The following is a 14,880-nucleotide window of genomic DNA, read 5'->3' as shown; positions in this document are numbered from 1 at the left end:
CAGATTTCAGCCGAAAACCCAGTTAAAACACACCGTAAACAGGCTTTAAAATTATGTGGAAAACCAACCGATCTGGCAACGCGCCTGTCAACCCCTGCTACGTCATCAGACTCATCACAACAACAGCTGAATCTGCGAGCAGAAGCCGAGCGCTGCGCAGCAGCAGGTCGAGAGCAGCACTCGCTCAGAGAACTCTACCTCTTGACGTCGGTGCTTGGGGATTTAAAATAGTTTAACGTTAAAGTCAGTACTGACTCAGACGGAAACAATCTAACGTTTGTCTGTAAACTTTGTCCACCCGGTTTGAAGAAGCAAGTCCCCACATCGACGCGACGACGTCGACCGCAACATTGAGAATATGCAAACGTCCTGTTTTAGTTTTCATAATAAAGACAATTCAAGCAAAGTTGTTCCTCATGTTTTTGAAAATATACTGTAGAGATGAAAGCTGCAGTGTGGACTGAATGCGCGGTGGCAAAGCGTTATGGAAATGCCAGTATTCTGATTGCTGTCTGTGGTTCAATATTTTTTACAAATAATAGTTCGCAGCAACGTATTGAAAAAAGAACTAACAAAATGGGCCGTTCAATATCTCCTTTATGTTCGAAATGTCGAACAGACCTGGGTACCTACAGTCTATCACTACTTTTGGGAATCTAAGTGTTTATCCAGGTTCTGGGGCCAAGTGATTGATTGAACACTTTATTAACATATTGCAGAATGGGTACAGTATAGTACAGCTCAGTCATTAATTGAAAATGGGGGACCCTGATGTGTGAGGTTTTTGTCCGCTGCTCACCTACTCGCTCTGTTCCTTTAAGATTTCGGTTAATTAATTGCATTCTCCTCTCCACACGCTTCTTCCTTTAGATGCCGTTTGATTGGTGCTCCCCCAACCACACGCTTGTCAATCTCATCCCGCAGCTGTCACAGCTTGTCATTAAGCATCCCTTTTGCTTTATATACCCCGATTCCCCATTTAGTGTTGTTGGATCGTTCTGATATATTCTCGGCATTTGCCGTTACCTTCCGTTCGCTGCTTTTCCCTGTGCTTTGCCTCTCAGGACTCTTGAGGAGTATTCCGTTTGGACAACCCGTTCCCCGTTACGAAGCGCTCGCCCTGTTTGATCTGCTCGCTTCACGCACAGCGCTCTGGTGAGTTTTTGCAAGACAGTCTTTGGACTCAATCATTTTTCGTGTGTGTAATGCACTGACGAGATCCTGTTTTTCGTTCAGACTGTCTCTCACCCTTTTTGCCTGTTTTTGGATATTCATTGGGATTCATTATTGTTTGGACATTGCTCACTGTGTGTCTCACACCGAAGATTCTGTCACTTGGATTTATTGTTTGGACATTGCTCACTGTGTGTTTCACACCGAAGATTCTGTCACTTGGATTATCTGTTTGGGACAAGTCACTTCACCTGTCACCTGTCAGTTCCCAACTGTTCACTGAGCTAACCCGCTCTCTCTCTCTCCCTGTTCCGCTACCACCTCGGAGTACTGCCGGGAGGATTCTGCAGAGCGGCTCTGACGTCACGGACAGATTCCTCAAACGTACCCCCCCCCGGGAGAAGCTGCAGAGCAGCAACATTCCTCACATGCTTGTTTCCCAGTTTGTTTCTGTTCTCAACCAAGTTCTTTCTGTTACTCTGTAAAATAAACAAGCCCTAGTTTTTGGCTAACTCTGAAACTACTCTCTCTGTGCCGTTTGCGTTTGGGGTCGGTGTCAAACCATAACATTACGATCCAACCAATATGACGACCCCAGCCGACACAGAGAGAGTCAGAACAGCACTAGCTGGCCAGATCGAGTTAACCAAGGATCACAGTCACCAACTAGAGAGGGCTGCGGCTGCTGTACAGGAACTCAGGGAGCAGGTCCAGCCTATTCAAGGGTCCCTGGCCGCTCTGGCAGGACAACAATCAAGTATTCTCCTCCATCTACACACGCTGAACGACACCGTTAACGCCTTGCTTGTATCCCCACTTCCCTCAGGAACATTGGCAGGAGCATCCCCCGCAGCCCTGGCAGGCCCCGCGCTTCCCGATCCCGCACCTCGGGAGCCCCGTCTCTCCGAACCACGGCTGTTCGACGGCAACTTCGAGGATTGTGCCACATTCATCATGCAATGTGAGTTGGTTTTTCGTCATCAACCCAGTCGTTTCACTTCAAGAGGAGCCCAAGTGGCCTATATGACTAACCTGCTCTCAGGCCGGGCAGCCCAGTGGGTCACTTCCTCCTGGGCAATGGAGGCAGACTTCTGTTTCTCCTATCCAGACTTCGTGGCTGAGCTCCGCAGGGTGTTCCACCATCCAGCCCATGGTCTGGACCCTGGAGCCCGGTTGGGTACCTTCCGGCAGGGCAGCGGCAGGGTAACCGACTACGTGCTGGAGTTCAGACTGGCGGCGGTGGAGAGCGGTTGGAACGACCAAGCACTTCGCCTTACCTTCATGAGGGGGCTCAGTGACGCAGTCAGGGACCAGCTCGCGACCCGGGAGGAACCTGATTCCCTCGAGGACCTGTTCAGCCTCGCCATTCGCATCGACGGACGTCTCCAGGAGAGAAGACGTGAGAGGACCCGACAGGGACCTCCGGAGGGACTCCGGAGCCCCCGTACTCGTGACGTTACTACTGGTCGCCCTGCCCCCAACACGACTGGTGGTAGCTTCCCCTCCCGTTCGGTTCCCGAGGAGGAACCCATGCAGCTGGGACGTTCTCATCTGAGCCAGGCTGAACGTGAGGCGAGGTTCAGGTCCGGTCTCTGCCTCTACTGCGGTCGGGAGGGACACCGAATCGCCAACTGCCCCACCCGGCCAAAAGACCAGGCTCGCCGAGACCCCGGGAGATCCTGGTGAGCCGTTTTTCTCATTCCCAGAGCCGTGCACCACCTGGCCATCTGATGAGCGTCACCCTGGCCTGGGGGGACCAACGGGCCACGGTGGAGGCACTGATTGACTCGGGGGCAGACGAGAGTTTCCTCGACTTCGAGTTTGCTACCCGGGCCAACATTCCACTTGAGGACCTGGTGAGGCCTTTGGAGATATTCGCATTGGACCAACACCGCCTGGCCGACATCTCTCAACGCACCTGCCCTGTCATGCTGACCATCGCTGGAAACCACGTTGAGAGACTCCAGTTCCTTATCACCAGATCCCCTCTTGTCCCGGTAGTCCTGGGTCGGCCCTGGCTCGCGCTGCACGAGCCCCACATCGCCTGGTCCTCCGGTACCATCAAGGGCTGGAGCTCCTCCTGTCACGCCCAGTGTCTACAGGCGGCGTCCTGTCCTCCGCCCCGGAGGTCCGTTGTTGAGCCGCCTCCAGACTTTTCGACCATACCCCCCGAGTACCACGACCTCATGGAGGTTTTCAGTAAGTCCAGGGCTCAGGCCCTTCCACCCCACCGTCCTTACGACTGTGCCATCGACCTCCGCCAAGGGGCTCCCCTTCCCGGCAGCCGCCTCTACAGTCTGACCGTTCCGGAGAAGGCGCGATGGATCAATACATCTCTGAGTCCTTGGAAGCAGGACTCATTCGGCCTTCCTCCTCTCCGGTGGCGGCCGGTTTCTTCTTTGTTGGGAAGAAGGACGGGGACCTTCGACCTTGCATTGACTATCGCCAGCTCAACGAGATCACCATCAAGAACAAGTACCCTCTTCCTCTCATGAACTCCACCTTCGAGCCTCTCACCCAGGCTACCGTCTTTACCAAGCTGGACCTCCGGAGTGCCTACCATCTAGTCCGTATCCGTGAGGGCGATGAATGGAAGACCGCCTTCAAGACCCCCAGGGGCCACTACGAGTACCTGGTGATGCCGTTCGGCCTTACCAATGCCCCGGCGGTATTCCAGGCGCTCATGAACGATGTCCTTCGTGACATGCTGGAGGAGTTTGTGGTGGTGTACCTGGACGACATCCTCATCTTCTCCAAGACCCTCGATGAGCACATCCAGCATGTCCGCCGTGTGCTGGAGCGCCTCCTCCACAATCGGCTCTTCGTCAAGGCGGAGAAGTGCCGATTCCACTCCGACTCCGTCGACTACCTGGGCTTCATCGTGGAGAAGGGCTTGACCCGAGCGGATCCTCGCAAGATCCAAGCAGTGGAGGAATGGCCTGAACCCACCTCTCGGAAGGAGTTACAGAGTTTCCTCGGGTTCGCCAACTTCTACCGAAGGTTCATCCGGAACTACAGTCAAGTGGCGGAACCACTTACCAAACTGACCTCTCCCGCCCTGCCGTTCGACTGGTCCCCAGCGGCGTGTGCTGCGTTCCACTCCCTCAAGAAGAGGTTCACTTCCGCCCCGATCTTGCTCCACCCTGACCCCAAGAGACAGTTCATCGCTGAGGTGGACGCCTCGGATACTGGACTGGGGGCTGTCTTATCCCAGCGTTCGGCAACGGACCAGAAGGTACATCCGGCACGGTGGTGTAGTGGTTAACACTGTCGCCTCACAGCAAGAAGGTCCAGGGTTCGATTCCCGCTTGGGGACCAGGTTTCCATGATGCCAGTTACCCAGGTGGGGTATCTCCCAGGCCTTTCTGTGTGGAGTTTGCATGTTCTCCCCGTGCTCGCAAGGGTTTCCCCCCCGATAAGATAAACCCAATGGAAAAACATGCACAACAACAAGATCGCTAACGCTGTGGCGTCCTTGACGAAGACGGACAGGAGCACTTGGATTGGTCCCCTGGCGCGGCTCACGTTGACGCCTGTCTGCTCCCGGCTGCCCTTGGGGGGGAAGGACGACGGGATGGGTTAATCGCAGATACGAATTGCATGCATGCATCGCATGTGTGCCAATTGATGACCTCGGAGCAGGTCCTAAATTATAAAAATTATTATTATATTATTATCCGTGCGCCTTCTACTCGCGTCAGTTCCTCCCTGCCGAGAGGAACTACGACATCGGCAATCGGGAGCTGCTAGGCTGCTAGCGGTCGTGGCTGCTTTGGAGGAGTGGCGTCATTGGCTTGAGGGGGCCGAGGAGCCATTTACCATCTGGACGGACCACAAGAACCTGACGTACATCCGTGCTTCCAAGCGCCTCAACGGTCGGCAGGCAAGATGGGCCAGCTTCCTCAGTCGGTTCGACTTCTCGCTGACTTTTCGTCCTGGTTCCCGCAACATGAAGGCCGACTCCCTGTCCCGGTTGCACTCCAAGGGGGCTCCACCCACTGAGGACCCGACTCCCATCCTCCCGGAGGCCAGGGTGGTAGGAGTCGTCACCTTGGGCATCGAGGGGGTGGTAAGGCATGCCCTACGCTTCCATCGCGCTCCAAGCAACGTACCGATTCATCGTCTCTTCGTCCCCGACTCAGTCCGGTCCCGGGTCCTCCAGTGGGGCCATACCAGCCGGTTCGCCTGCCACCCGGGCGTTCATCGCACGTTCTCCTTCCTGGCTTGTCGGTTCTGGTGGCCCACCATGAGGAACGACGTCAAGGAGTTTGTATTGGCCTGCGCGGTCTGCGCCCGCAGCAAGGCCTCCCACCAGGCACCCTCCGGGCTGTTACAGCCACTTCCCGTTCCGAGCCGTCCTTGGTCACATGTGGCGCTGGACTTCATCACAGGTCTTCCCTCCTCCCAGGGGAACACTTGCCTTCTGACCGTGGTGGATCGGTTCAGCAAGGGGGTTCACCTCGTGGCCCTTTCCAAGCTTCCCTCGGCGGCCGAGACGGCAGACCTCCTGACTCACCACGTGTTCCGCCTTCATGGTTTTCCCCAGGACATCGTCTCTGACCGGGGGCCCCAGTTCACCTCCCAGGTATGGCGGGCTTTTTGCAAGGGATTGGGGGCGACGGTCAGTCTTTCCTCTGGTTATCATCCCCAGACTAACGGACAAACGGAGAGGATGAACCAGAGCGTGGAGTCTGCTCTTCGGTGTGTGGCAGCCGAGAGACCAGCTTCCTGGAGCCGTTTCCTTCCCTGGGTCGAGTACTCCATCAACTCCATGGTCAGTTCCGCCACCGGCCTCTCACCTTTTGAGGTATCCCTGGGCTACCAACCCCCTCTTTTCCCCGCACAGGAGACGGAGGTGGCAGTTCCCTCCGTGCAGGACCACCTCGACCGCTGCCGACGGGTCTGGGAGATCACCAGGACCGCGCTGCTCCGGACATCTGAGCGCGCCTGTCGTGGGGCTGACCGGCGCCGGGTTCCTGCGCCGACGTACCACCCTGGGCAGAGGGTGTGGCTTTCCGCGAGGGACCTCCCGCTTCGGTCCTCGGCCAAGAAACTTAACCCCCGGTTCGTCGGACCTTTCGAGGTTCTGAAGGTACTCAGTCCGGCGGCACTGCGTCTAAAACTTCCTGCGTCCATGCACATTCACCCCGTTTTCCATGTGTCCCGGGTTAAGCCTGTCTCCCTCAGTCCCCTGATGCCTCCAGCTCCTGATCCACCACCTCCCGAGATGGTGGACGGTCACCCCCAGTGGCAGGTCCGCCGGTTGATGGGCGTTCGACGGCGGGGTCGGGGGTTCCAGTACCTGGTGGACTGGGAGGGTTACGGCCCGGAGGAACGGAGCTGGGTCTCCCGACAGCTCATCGTGGATCCCGGCCTGATCACAGACTTCCATCGTGCCCATCCGGGCGAGCCGGGTCGGCCTGGTCGCCGGGTGGCTCCCGTGGAGGGGGGGGTACTGTGAGGTTTTTGTCCGCTGCTCACCTACTCGCTCTGTTCCTTTAAGATTTCGGTTAATTAATTGCATTCTCCTCTCCACACGCTTCTTCCTTTAGATGCCGTTTGATTGGTGCTCCCCCAACCACACGCTTGTCAATCTCATCCCGCAGCTGTCACAGCTTGTCATTAAGCATCCCTTTTGCTTTATATACCCCGATTCCCCATTTAGTGTTGTTGGATCGTTCTGATATATTCTCGGCATTTGCCGTTACCTTCCGTTCGCTGCTTTTCCCTGTGCTTTGCCTCTCAGGACTCTCGAGGAGTATTCCGTTTGGACAACCCGTTCCCCGTTACGAAGCGCTCGCCCTGTTTGATCTGCTCGCTTCACGCACAGCGCTCTGGTGAGTTTTTGCAAGACAGTCTTTGGACTCAATCATTTTTCGTGTGTGTAATGCACTGAAGAGATCCTGTTTTTCGTTCAGACTGTCTCTCACCCTTTTTGCCTGTTTTTGGATATTCATTGGGATTCATTATTGTTTGGACATTGCTCACTGTGTGTCTCACACCGAAGATTCTGTCACTTGGATTTATTGTTTGGACATTGCTCACTGTGTGTTTCACACCGAAGATTCTGTCACTTGGATTATCTGTTTGGGACAAGTCACTTCACTTATCACTATTTGATAAACTTCTACTTTCAGCCCGGAAATGCATTCTGATAAACTGGATTAAGGATAAGCCTCCATTTTTACAAATGTGGTATAGAGAGATCTTCGGTGTGCTACCCCATGAAAGACACTGTGCAATGCATAGAGGCAACAACGCTTCCTTTCAGGAGGTGTGGGCCCCACTATTAGACTATTTTCCTGCTGAAATTTCTCGGATCCTTCTAAAGGCCCAGTGCCCCATTGTATGGACAGACCTAGGATAGGAAAAAATAAATATATGTCTACATGTGAATGGGCTCGAGGCAAGTGCAATACTGTACAGTGCCTGTCTTGGTTTGCTTTTCCTTTTTGCTTGTTTTTCTTTTTGTTTTGTTTTTGCTTGCTTATGGTGTGGATGATGGCATAGAGATGAACTGGAGGACCCCCCCTCCATTGTCCCAATGTGTGTTTTTGTAATGTAAGTAACTGTACGTGAAAAATCTATATAAAAAAAAATATATATATATATATCAAAAAAGAACTAAAAAGAACTAAATTAGTTCATTTTTGAAACCATGAACTTTAGTTCAAAATTTTGAATTATGAACTATGAACTGAACTAGTTCATTTTAAAAATTGTGAACTGTGAACTGAACTAGTTCATGTAGAAAGTGAACTTTCCCAACACTGCCTGTAGCTGTCTCAGCCTGTGTCTCTCCCTGTAGCTGTCTCAGCCTGTGTCTCTCCCTGTAGCTCTGTCTCAGCCTGTGTCTCTCCCTGTAGCTGACTCAGCCTGTGTCTCTCCCTGTAGCTCTGTCTCAGCCTGTGTCTCTCCCTGTAGCTGTCTCAGCCTGTGTCTCTCCCTGTAGCTCTGTCTCAGCCTGTGTCTCTCCCTGTAGCTGTCTCAGCCTGTGTCTCTCCCTGTAGCTGTCTCAGCCTGTGTCTCTCCCTGTCTCAGCCTGTGTCTCTCCCTGTAGCTGTCTCAGCCTGTGTCTCTCCCTGTAGCTGTCTCAGCCTGTGTCTCTCCCTGTAGCTGTCTCAGCCTGTGTCTCTCCCTGTAGCTGTCTCAGCCTGTGTCTCTCCCTGTAGCTGTCTCAGCCTGTGTCTCTCCCTGTAGCTGTCTCAGCCTGTGTCTCTCCCTGTAGCCGTCTCAGCCTGTGTCTCTCCCTGTCTCAGCCTGTGTCTCTCCCTGTAGCTGTCTCAGCCTGTGTCTCTCCCTGTAGCTGTCTCAGCCTGTGTCTCTCCCTGTAGCTGTCCCAGCCTGTGTCTCTCCCTGTAGCTGTCTCAGCCTGTGTCTCTCCCTGTAGCTGACTCAGCCTGTGTCTCTCCCTGTAGCTGTCTCAGCCTGTGTCTCTCCCTGTAGCTGTCCCAGCCTGTGTCTCTCCCTGTAGCTGTCTCAGCCTGTGTCTCTCCCTGTAGCTGTCCCCAAGCTCAGCGTGTGTCTCTATGTCTCTACCTCACAAAATGGGGGTCCATGTCCCGTTACGCATCAATTTGGGGGGGTCCTTGACGTGAAAAGGTTTGAGAACCGTTGACTTACATGTAGACGGTATCAACTTGGCAACAAAAACAAACATTCTAGAACAGACTACATTTCATTTCCTGTCAGATATTAATATCAGCAAACCGCAACAGCAAATAAAGTTGGTTCCGAGTTATTCCCTAGTAATGGACCTCAAGCGAAGCGGTCTGTAAGGGAGGGCAATGGGTCGGCAACTAGGCACAGATGATCAGGTTATCATAAGAAATATGAGACTGAGGTCTGAAATATCCATAGGCTTAAGTGAGTTAAGGGGCACGCCCACATTATGGGAAATGTGCTTACCGTCTTCTCCAGACTCAGACAAGAGGATATATCACTATTTCCTGGAAGCGGATATGGGCCACTGGCCTAGCTGTACGCCTTTAAGCTAGGCTAGTGGTCCGTATCCACTTCCATTCATTTGTGCTAAGCTAGGCTATCTTGCAGCCTGATAGCTTTCTACTGAACGCACAGCGAGGAAATCGGTATCTATCTTCTTGTCTCTGGAGAAGACGATAAGCACGTTTCCCATAATGTTGGCGTCTTCCTGGACTCAAACAGACCAAAAGATCGTATTTCCCATCTCCATATCAAACGTTTCAAGAACACATGTGAATGAGCCCCACGTTTATGGCCCTCGTGTAAAATATCCAGGACTGCGGCTTTAAGGCTTAAAGGACCTGCACGGTACCTGTGCAGCTGTATCTTGAGGGTGGTGACGTGGTAGACGTCCTGCAGCATGTCGGCCACCGTGGCGTCAGGAGCGTCCGTCACGCAGGACAGAGGCACAGGGTTCCACCTGCCCACCTGGATCAGACCTGGAGCAACACACACACACACACACACACACACACACACACACACACACACACACACACACACACACACACACACACACACACACACACACACACACACACACACACACACACACACACACACACACACACACACACACACACACACACACACACACACACACACACACACACACACACACACACACACAACTACATAAACTACACACAATGGCTACACCAGTCTGTTGTGCTATGCTGTTGTGTGCTGGGGGATGGGCCACACTTATTTCCATAAACAGATTAATAAAGTATCTATCTATCTATCTATCTATCTATCTATCTATCTATCTATCTATCTATCTATCTATCTATCTATCTATCTATCTATCTATCTATCTATCTATCTATCTATCTATCTATCTATCTATCTATCTATCTATCTATCTATCTATCTATCTATCTATGTGCATAAGAATAAGTGAGATGTGTAATGTGAGAGTACAAACCAGTTTATTTAAGTACAGCATATATGTACATACCATAATGTGCATAAGAATGAGTAACAGATGTGAGATGTGTAATGTGAGAGTACAAACCAGTTCATGTACAGCATATATACGTACATACCTTTAGCCTGTGCAGCAGAGCTGTGTGAGTAGCCCAGAGACAGGAGGGCCATCTCTATGAGCTGGTTAAACAGCAGGTCTCTCCTCACCAGGACAAACTCTGCATGCTCCTCCCTCCTCTCCGCCTCCGCCGGGCTCTCCCTGTGCTCCACCACACAGAACACAGGCAGCAGGCTCCCTGGGGTGATGGACACACAGCACAGCCAGTCACGTCGCAGAATTCAAGCGGTGGCGGTGTGGTAGAAGTTGAAGAAGCGGATATATATGGTCGAGGTGAGATATTCTATAGATTTTAATGGTAATTACCGGTAGGCCGATAGGTGAGTATCTGCTCATAGATGATTACAGCCATAAATGGTGTGGTTTTAGTCCATACTTGCATATTATACCCTTGACTACACAATGGATTCAAAAGATATTGTAGGGCATGACAACCTGGTGAGAAAAAAAAAGATTCTCACCATGACAACCTGGTGAGAATTCCTTAATCAAAACGGAGTAAATCCCTTTTAAAAGGAACACGACAACATTGTAACTTACCGTCTTCTCCAGAGCGAGACCAGACGATAGATACCAGTTTCCTCTCTGTCTGTTCAGTGGATGAATGAATGAATGAATGGAAGCGGGACAGTGACGGGTAGCCTAGGCATTGTCCAACTAACACCTCTCCCGAAGGCTACCCATACCTGTCCGCTTCCATTCATTGTGCTAAGCTAGACTAACGTGCAGCCAGATAGCTTTCTACTGAACGCACAGAGAGGAAACTGGTATCTATCTTCTTGTCTCTCTCTGGTAAGCTAATTTCCCAAAATGTTGGCGTGTTCCTTTAAGGTTTTCCCTTAGCGAATACGTTTCTTGTTGACACATAGGATTATGCCATCTAATAGAGAGACCTTGCACCGAATTTTTATGTCAATTCTTCCAGTATGGCTGCCTGTAACCATTGGTAACCACTTTCAAAAGAAAACATTTCTGTGCAGCGGTAGAGTAGGTAGAACTGTGACTTATTTACAAAGTTCCACTAATGAGACAACCGACATAATATGTTTTTGTTGATATATTTCAAACGTCGTCCTTTCCATTGTTGCGTACAAAATGGTTGCTACGGTACGGGTCGGAAGACAGAGAACGACACGAACATTCCGTGCGAGGCCTCTATTGAATAGTACGTTTTAGTGATGAATCGTCTCTCCCCAGTTATCGTCCTTCAACGCACATCGTACAAAATCACTTCTTTACCTCTTTCCTTGATAAAAGAACACACTACGTAAAGAAATCATTAAAAAGAAAAAAAATACCTATCGACTTCCTCCACTGACCCCGAGACCTTATTGACGAGTTTGGGCGACTAATCAAAAAAAGGGAGCAGCCCTGATCCATTCATTGACCACAGTCCATTGTATCGGACTCTATTCAGTCAAATACCTAAAGCCTGGTTCGCACTATAGTATTTTCCACTGATTCTGGCGCCAATCTGGCCGTTCGCGACTGATTTTAATGCCAGTTGGAGCATATTCTGGGCTGTCGGGACCAATGGTGGGCATGGATTTTCCTGTGGTGTGAAGGGGATCACGACTGAAGATACTGGCTGTCCTGATCCGACTCCAGACCAGTCAGTGCTGTGTCTTTTATTCCATCATCAGGGCCAACATTCACCCTGTCAACATAGCGCGTGAAAATGTCCAAGCGTCTCGCACTTAATTGTAATATATCAGTTCTGTTTTAGTAGGGTCTGCCCTCCGTTTGGACAGTGGAGTAGGTTTGAAAATAGTCCGTCTTTCGCTTAACCCACACTCCCACCTCTTTGTGTACCTGCCCCTCCCCCTTTCCCTCTCTCCTCTATTAGATAGACAGATAGATAGATAGATAGATAGATAGATAGATAGATAGATAGATAGATAGATAGATAGATAGATAGATAGATAGATAGATAGATAGATAGATAGATAGATAGATAGATAGATAGATAGATAGATAGATAGATAGATAGATAGATAGATAGATAGATAGATAGGTAGGTAGGTAGGTAGGTAGGTAGATAGATAGATAGATAGATAGATAGATAGATAGATAGATAGATAGATAGATAGATAGATAGATAGATAGATAGATAGATAGATAGATAGATAGATAGATAGATAGATAGATAGATAGTGGACACCCCTTAATTAATCCCCAAAGGGTAAATGTAGGTGTCCTTAGCAGCATGGGAGCACACATAGGCTATACAAATCTAAATAAACAAATAGTATGTATAAAACTATAAAAAGTTGTAGAGATTGTAAGGAAGGAGATTGATTGATTGATTGATTGAAAATGTTATTAACATATTGCAGAATGGGTACAATACAGTACGGCTCAATACACACAATTGTTAAGGGGATGCAGACCAGAGAAAGACTTTCGTCTTGTTTACATCAGGGTCCCCCATTTTCAATTCATCGTAAGTTGAATTGAGATGGTTTAAAATATAACGTGACTTCAGATTGACGATTATTACACACACACACAAAATGTTGGGTGTACCTGTCTTGTGCCAGTTCTTGTGTGGCTCCGGTGAGGTGGGTTTGGGAGCAGGAGGGGCTTTGGCCCCAGGGCTCCCCTGTCTGCTCCTTCCCTGGGCTGGGGGGCCGCCGCCTCCTCCTCCTCCTCCTCCTCCGTTCAGCTCCACACGGGCCAGCTTGGCAGGAGGGGGCCGGGGGTCCGACACGAGATCGCTACCCTCGGGCGCTCCGTTAAACTGGGAGTCCATCAGGGGCCCCACACTCTCAACGCTTCAGATCAGGCACACACACACGCACACACACACATACACACACATGCACACACCTGCGAAATGAAGAGACACGAATGAGCTTTAAGTGATAAAATTAACCATCATCCACTCATCCATCAATGTGTTGGAAGAGACTGATAACGAGTTTCAAAGAGTGTGGAAAAATAGAAAGCGGATGTCATATGAAAATAAAAGTCACCACCTACTACAAGTAGTATTCTGTCCGTGTCTATCCTACTCCATGGGGGGGGGGGGGGGGTTAGGGGGTATCCGGGTCAAAATGTGTAACCGACCTTCACAGAATAGGCTACAAAACGGCTTGACTGGGGGGGGAAAGACACTCCTTTTACAGTTAAAGTCCAGCGGAGACTGCAGCAGTATTCCCCATCATAAACGACCCGCTGCTCTCCCTGCACCGTTAACGGGAAGTCGTTCTTATGATTCGGAAAGTGGTTAATTTATCCGCTGCGCGCACATCACACCGTCCGTACAGCAGCCACCTCCGCGTCGGCGAAGTTATTAAGAGAAGCAAAACGTGCCTGTTAAATAGAGTCAAAGAAGAAGAAAAATGCACGGTGGAAAAACTGTCAACATCCCGAACTACCCCCGTTCCATAGCAGATATCGGGCTCGGTGCATAATAGATCCACATGTCCGAATAATAATCGACGAGTCTCTAACGATGAATAAAAACAAAAACAATAAACACCTGCTCTGTCTGTCTCCCATCGTTTGCGATGTGTCCAACTTAAAAATCCCCAGCGAGTGGAATCGGTTCTCTCCGTGCATCCTCCTTACATTCCACCTTTTCTTGTATCCTATTTATGATCGACATGTTCTCGGGTCCAGGTGCGCGGTGGTGTCGTTATACTGTCCCCATCCATCCTGCTGTTCCGCCGATGCCAGTATAGTGCGCCGCGCACCGGGGGGGCTGCTCTGCGCGTCTCTCTGGTTTTCACGGTAAACTGGCCGGTTGTTCGGGGCGACGCGTGACATCTATCTCTGTGACATGATGATGCTATTATTTGACAGAACGAAGCCCCAGGTGGTTGAGAATAACAATACACGCTGTGGTCTGTGGTGGATCATCCATTTATATCGTTATTTAAGATTGTTTATCATATTTAAAAAAAAAAAACATCACTATTCGGGAAGGAGCTGCTCTACGATTATTACTTCGAACGCGCTGCGCTGCGCACGGAGAGCGAGAGAGAGAGAGAGAGAGAGAGAGAGAGAGAGAGAGAGAGAGAGAGAGAGGGAGAGAGAGAGAGAGAGAGAAAGAGAGAGAGAGACTCATAAATACAGGGGCCCAGCTGCATTAGCATATGGTGTAATAATGAATTCACTAGCGCGCTCGGTAAATGTATTAAATGTGACAATTGTGCATAAATGTATTTATTATTTTCTGCCTGCATGCTGTGCGTGCACTTGCTATTGTCTTCAGGGTGTTCTTTGCTCTCCATGGAAACCATGGGCTAGGACAATATGGAGCTGGCTATTATTAACTTTTCAAAAGTGATTCACCCCCCCCCCCCTCATTGGTTTAGCCTGCGTTTTATGAACTGCAGATAATTACTGTTTTTACTCTATTTGTAAAAAAAAAAAAAAAAAAAAACTCTGGAATTTGCTCTAGGCAGCACACACCGCACCGCAATGCATCAGCCACGCGGATATACTGAGAATAACGAACATTGATTTTCAACCTCAGTCGAATGACACATCGACTCTTCTCAGCCCTTATCAATAGGTGCTTCTTTGTAGCCTAATGGGTAGAGAGAGAGAGAGAGAGAGAGAGAGAGAGAGAGAGAGAGAGAGAGAGAGAGAGAGAGAGAGAGAGAGAGAGAGAGAGAGAGAGAGAGAGAGAGAGAGAGAGAGAGAGCGAGCACCACACTACCTGGGTT

The 14,880-nt window shown here is 50.3% G+C and overlaps 1 protein-coding gene across 1 annotated transcript in view; it reads right to left on the bottom strand.

Annotated features, from left to right (window-relative positions):
• Positions 1–13,718, bottom strand: part of satb1a (SATB homeobox 1a) — a gene marked incomplete at its 3' end in the record, with an annotated part of 157,712 nt that extends 143,994 nt beyond the window's left edge. Inside the window, 4 exon segments of the mRNA XM_084312014.1 lie at positions 9,470–9,596; positions 10,206–10,382; positions 12,731–13,033; positions 13,689–13,718. Of these exon segments, the coding sequence (XP_084168140.1) occupies positions 9,470–9,596; positions 10,206–10,382; positions 12,731–12,956 (530 nt within the window). The 5' untranslated portion in view covers positions 12,957–13,033; positions 13,689–13,718.
• Between the last annotated feature and the right edge of the window lie 1,162 nt (positions 13,719–14,880).

The sequence above is a fragment of the Notolepis coatsorum genome (genome assembly GCF_963971535.1).
Source record: "Notolepis coatsorum genome assembly, chromosome: 4".
Classification (NCBI taxonomy): Eukaryota; Metazoa; Chordata; class Actinopteri; order Aulopiformes; family Paralepididae; genus Notolepis; species Notolepis coatsorum.
This window is presented reverse-complemented; position numbering and strand designations above follow the sequence as displayed.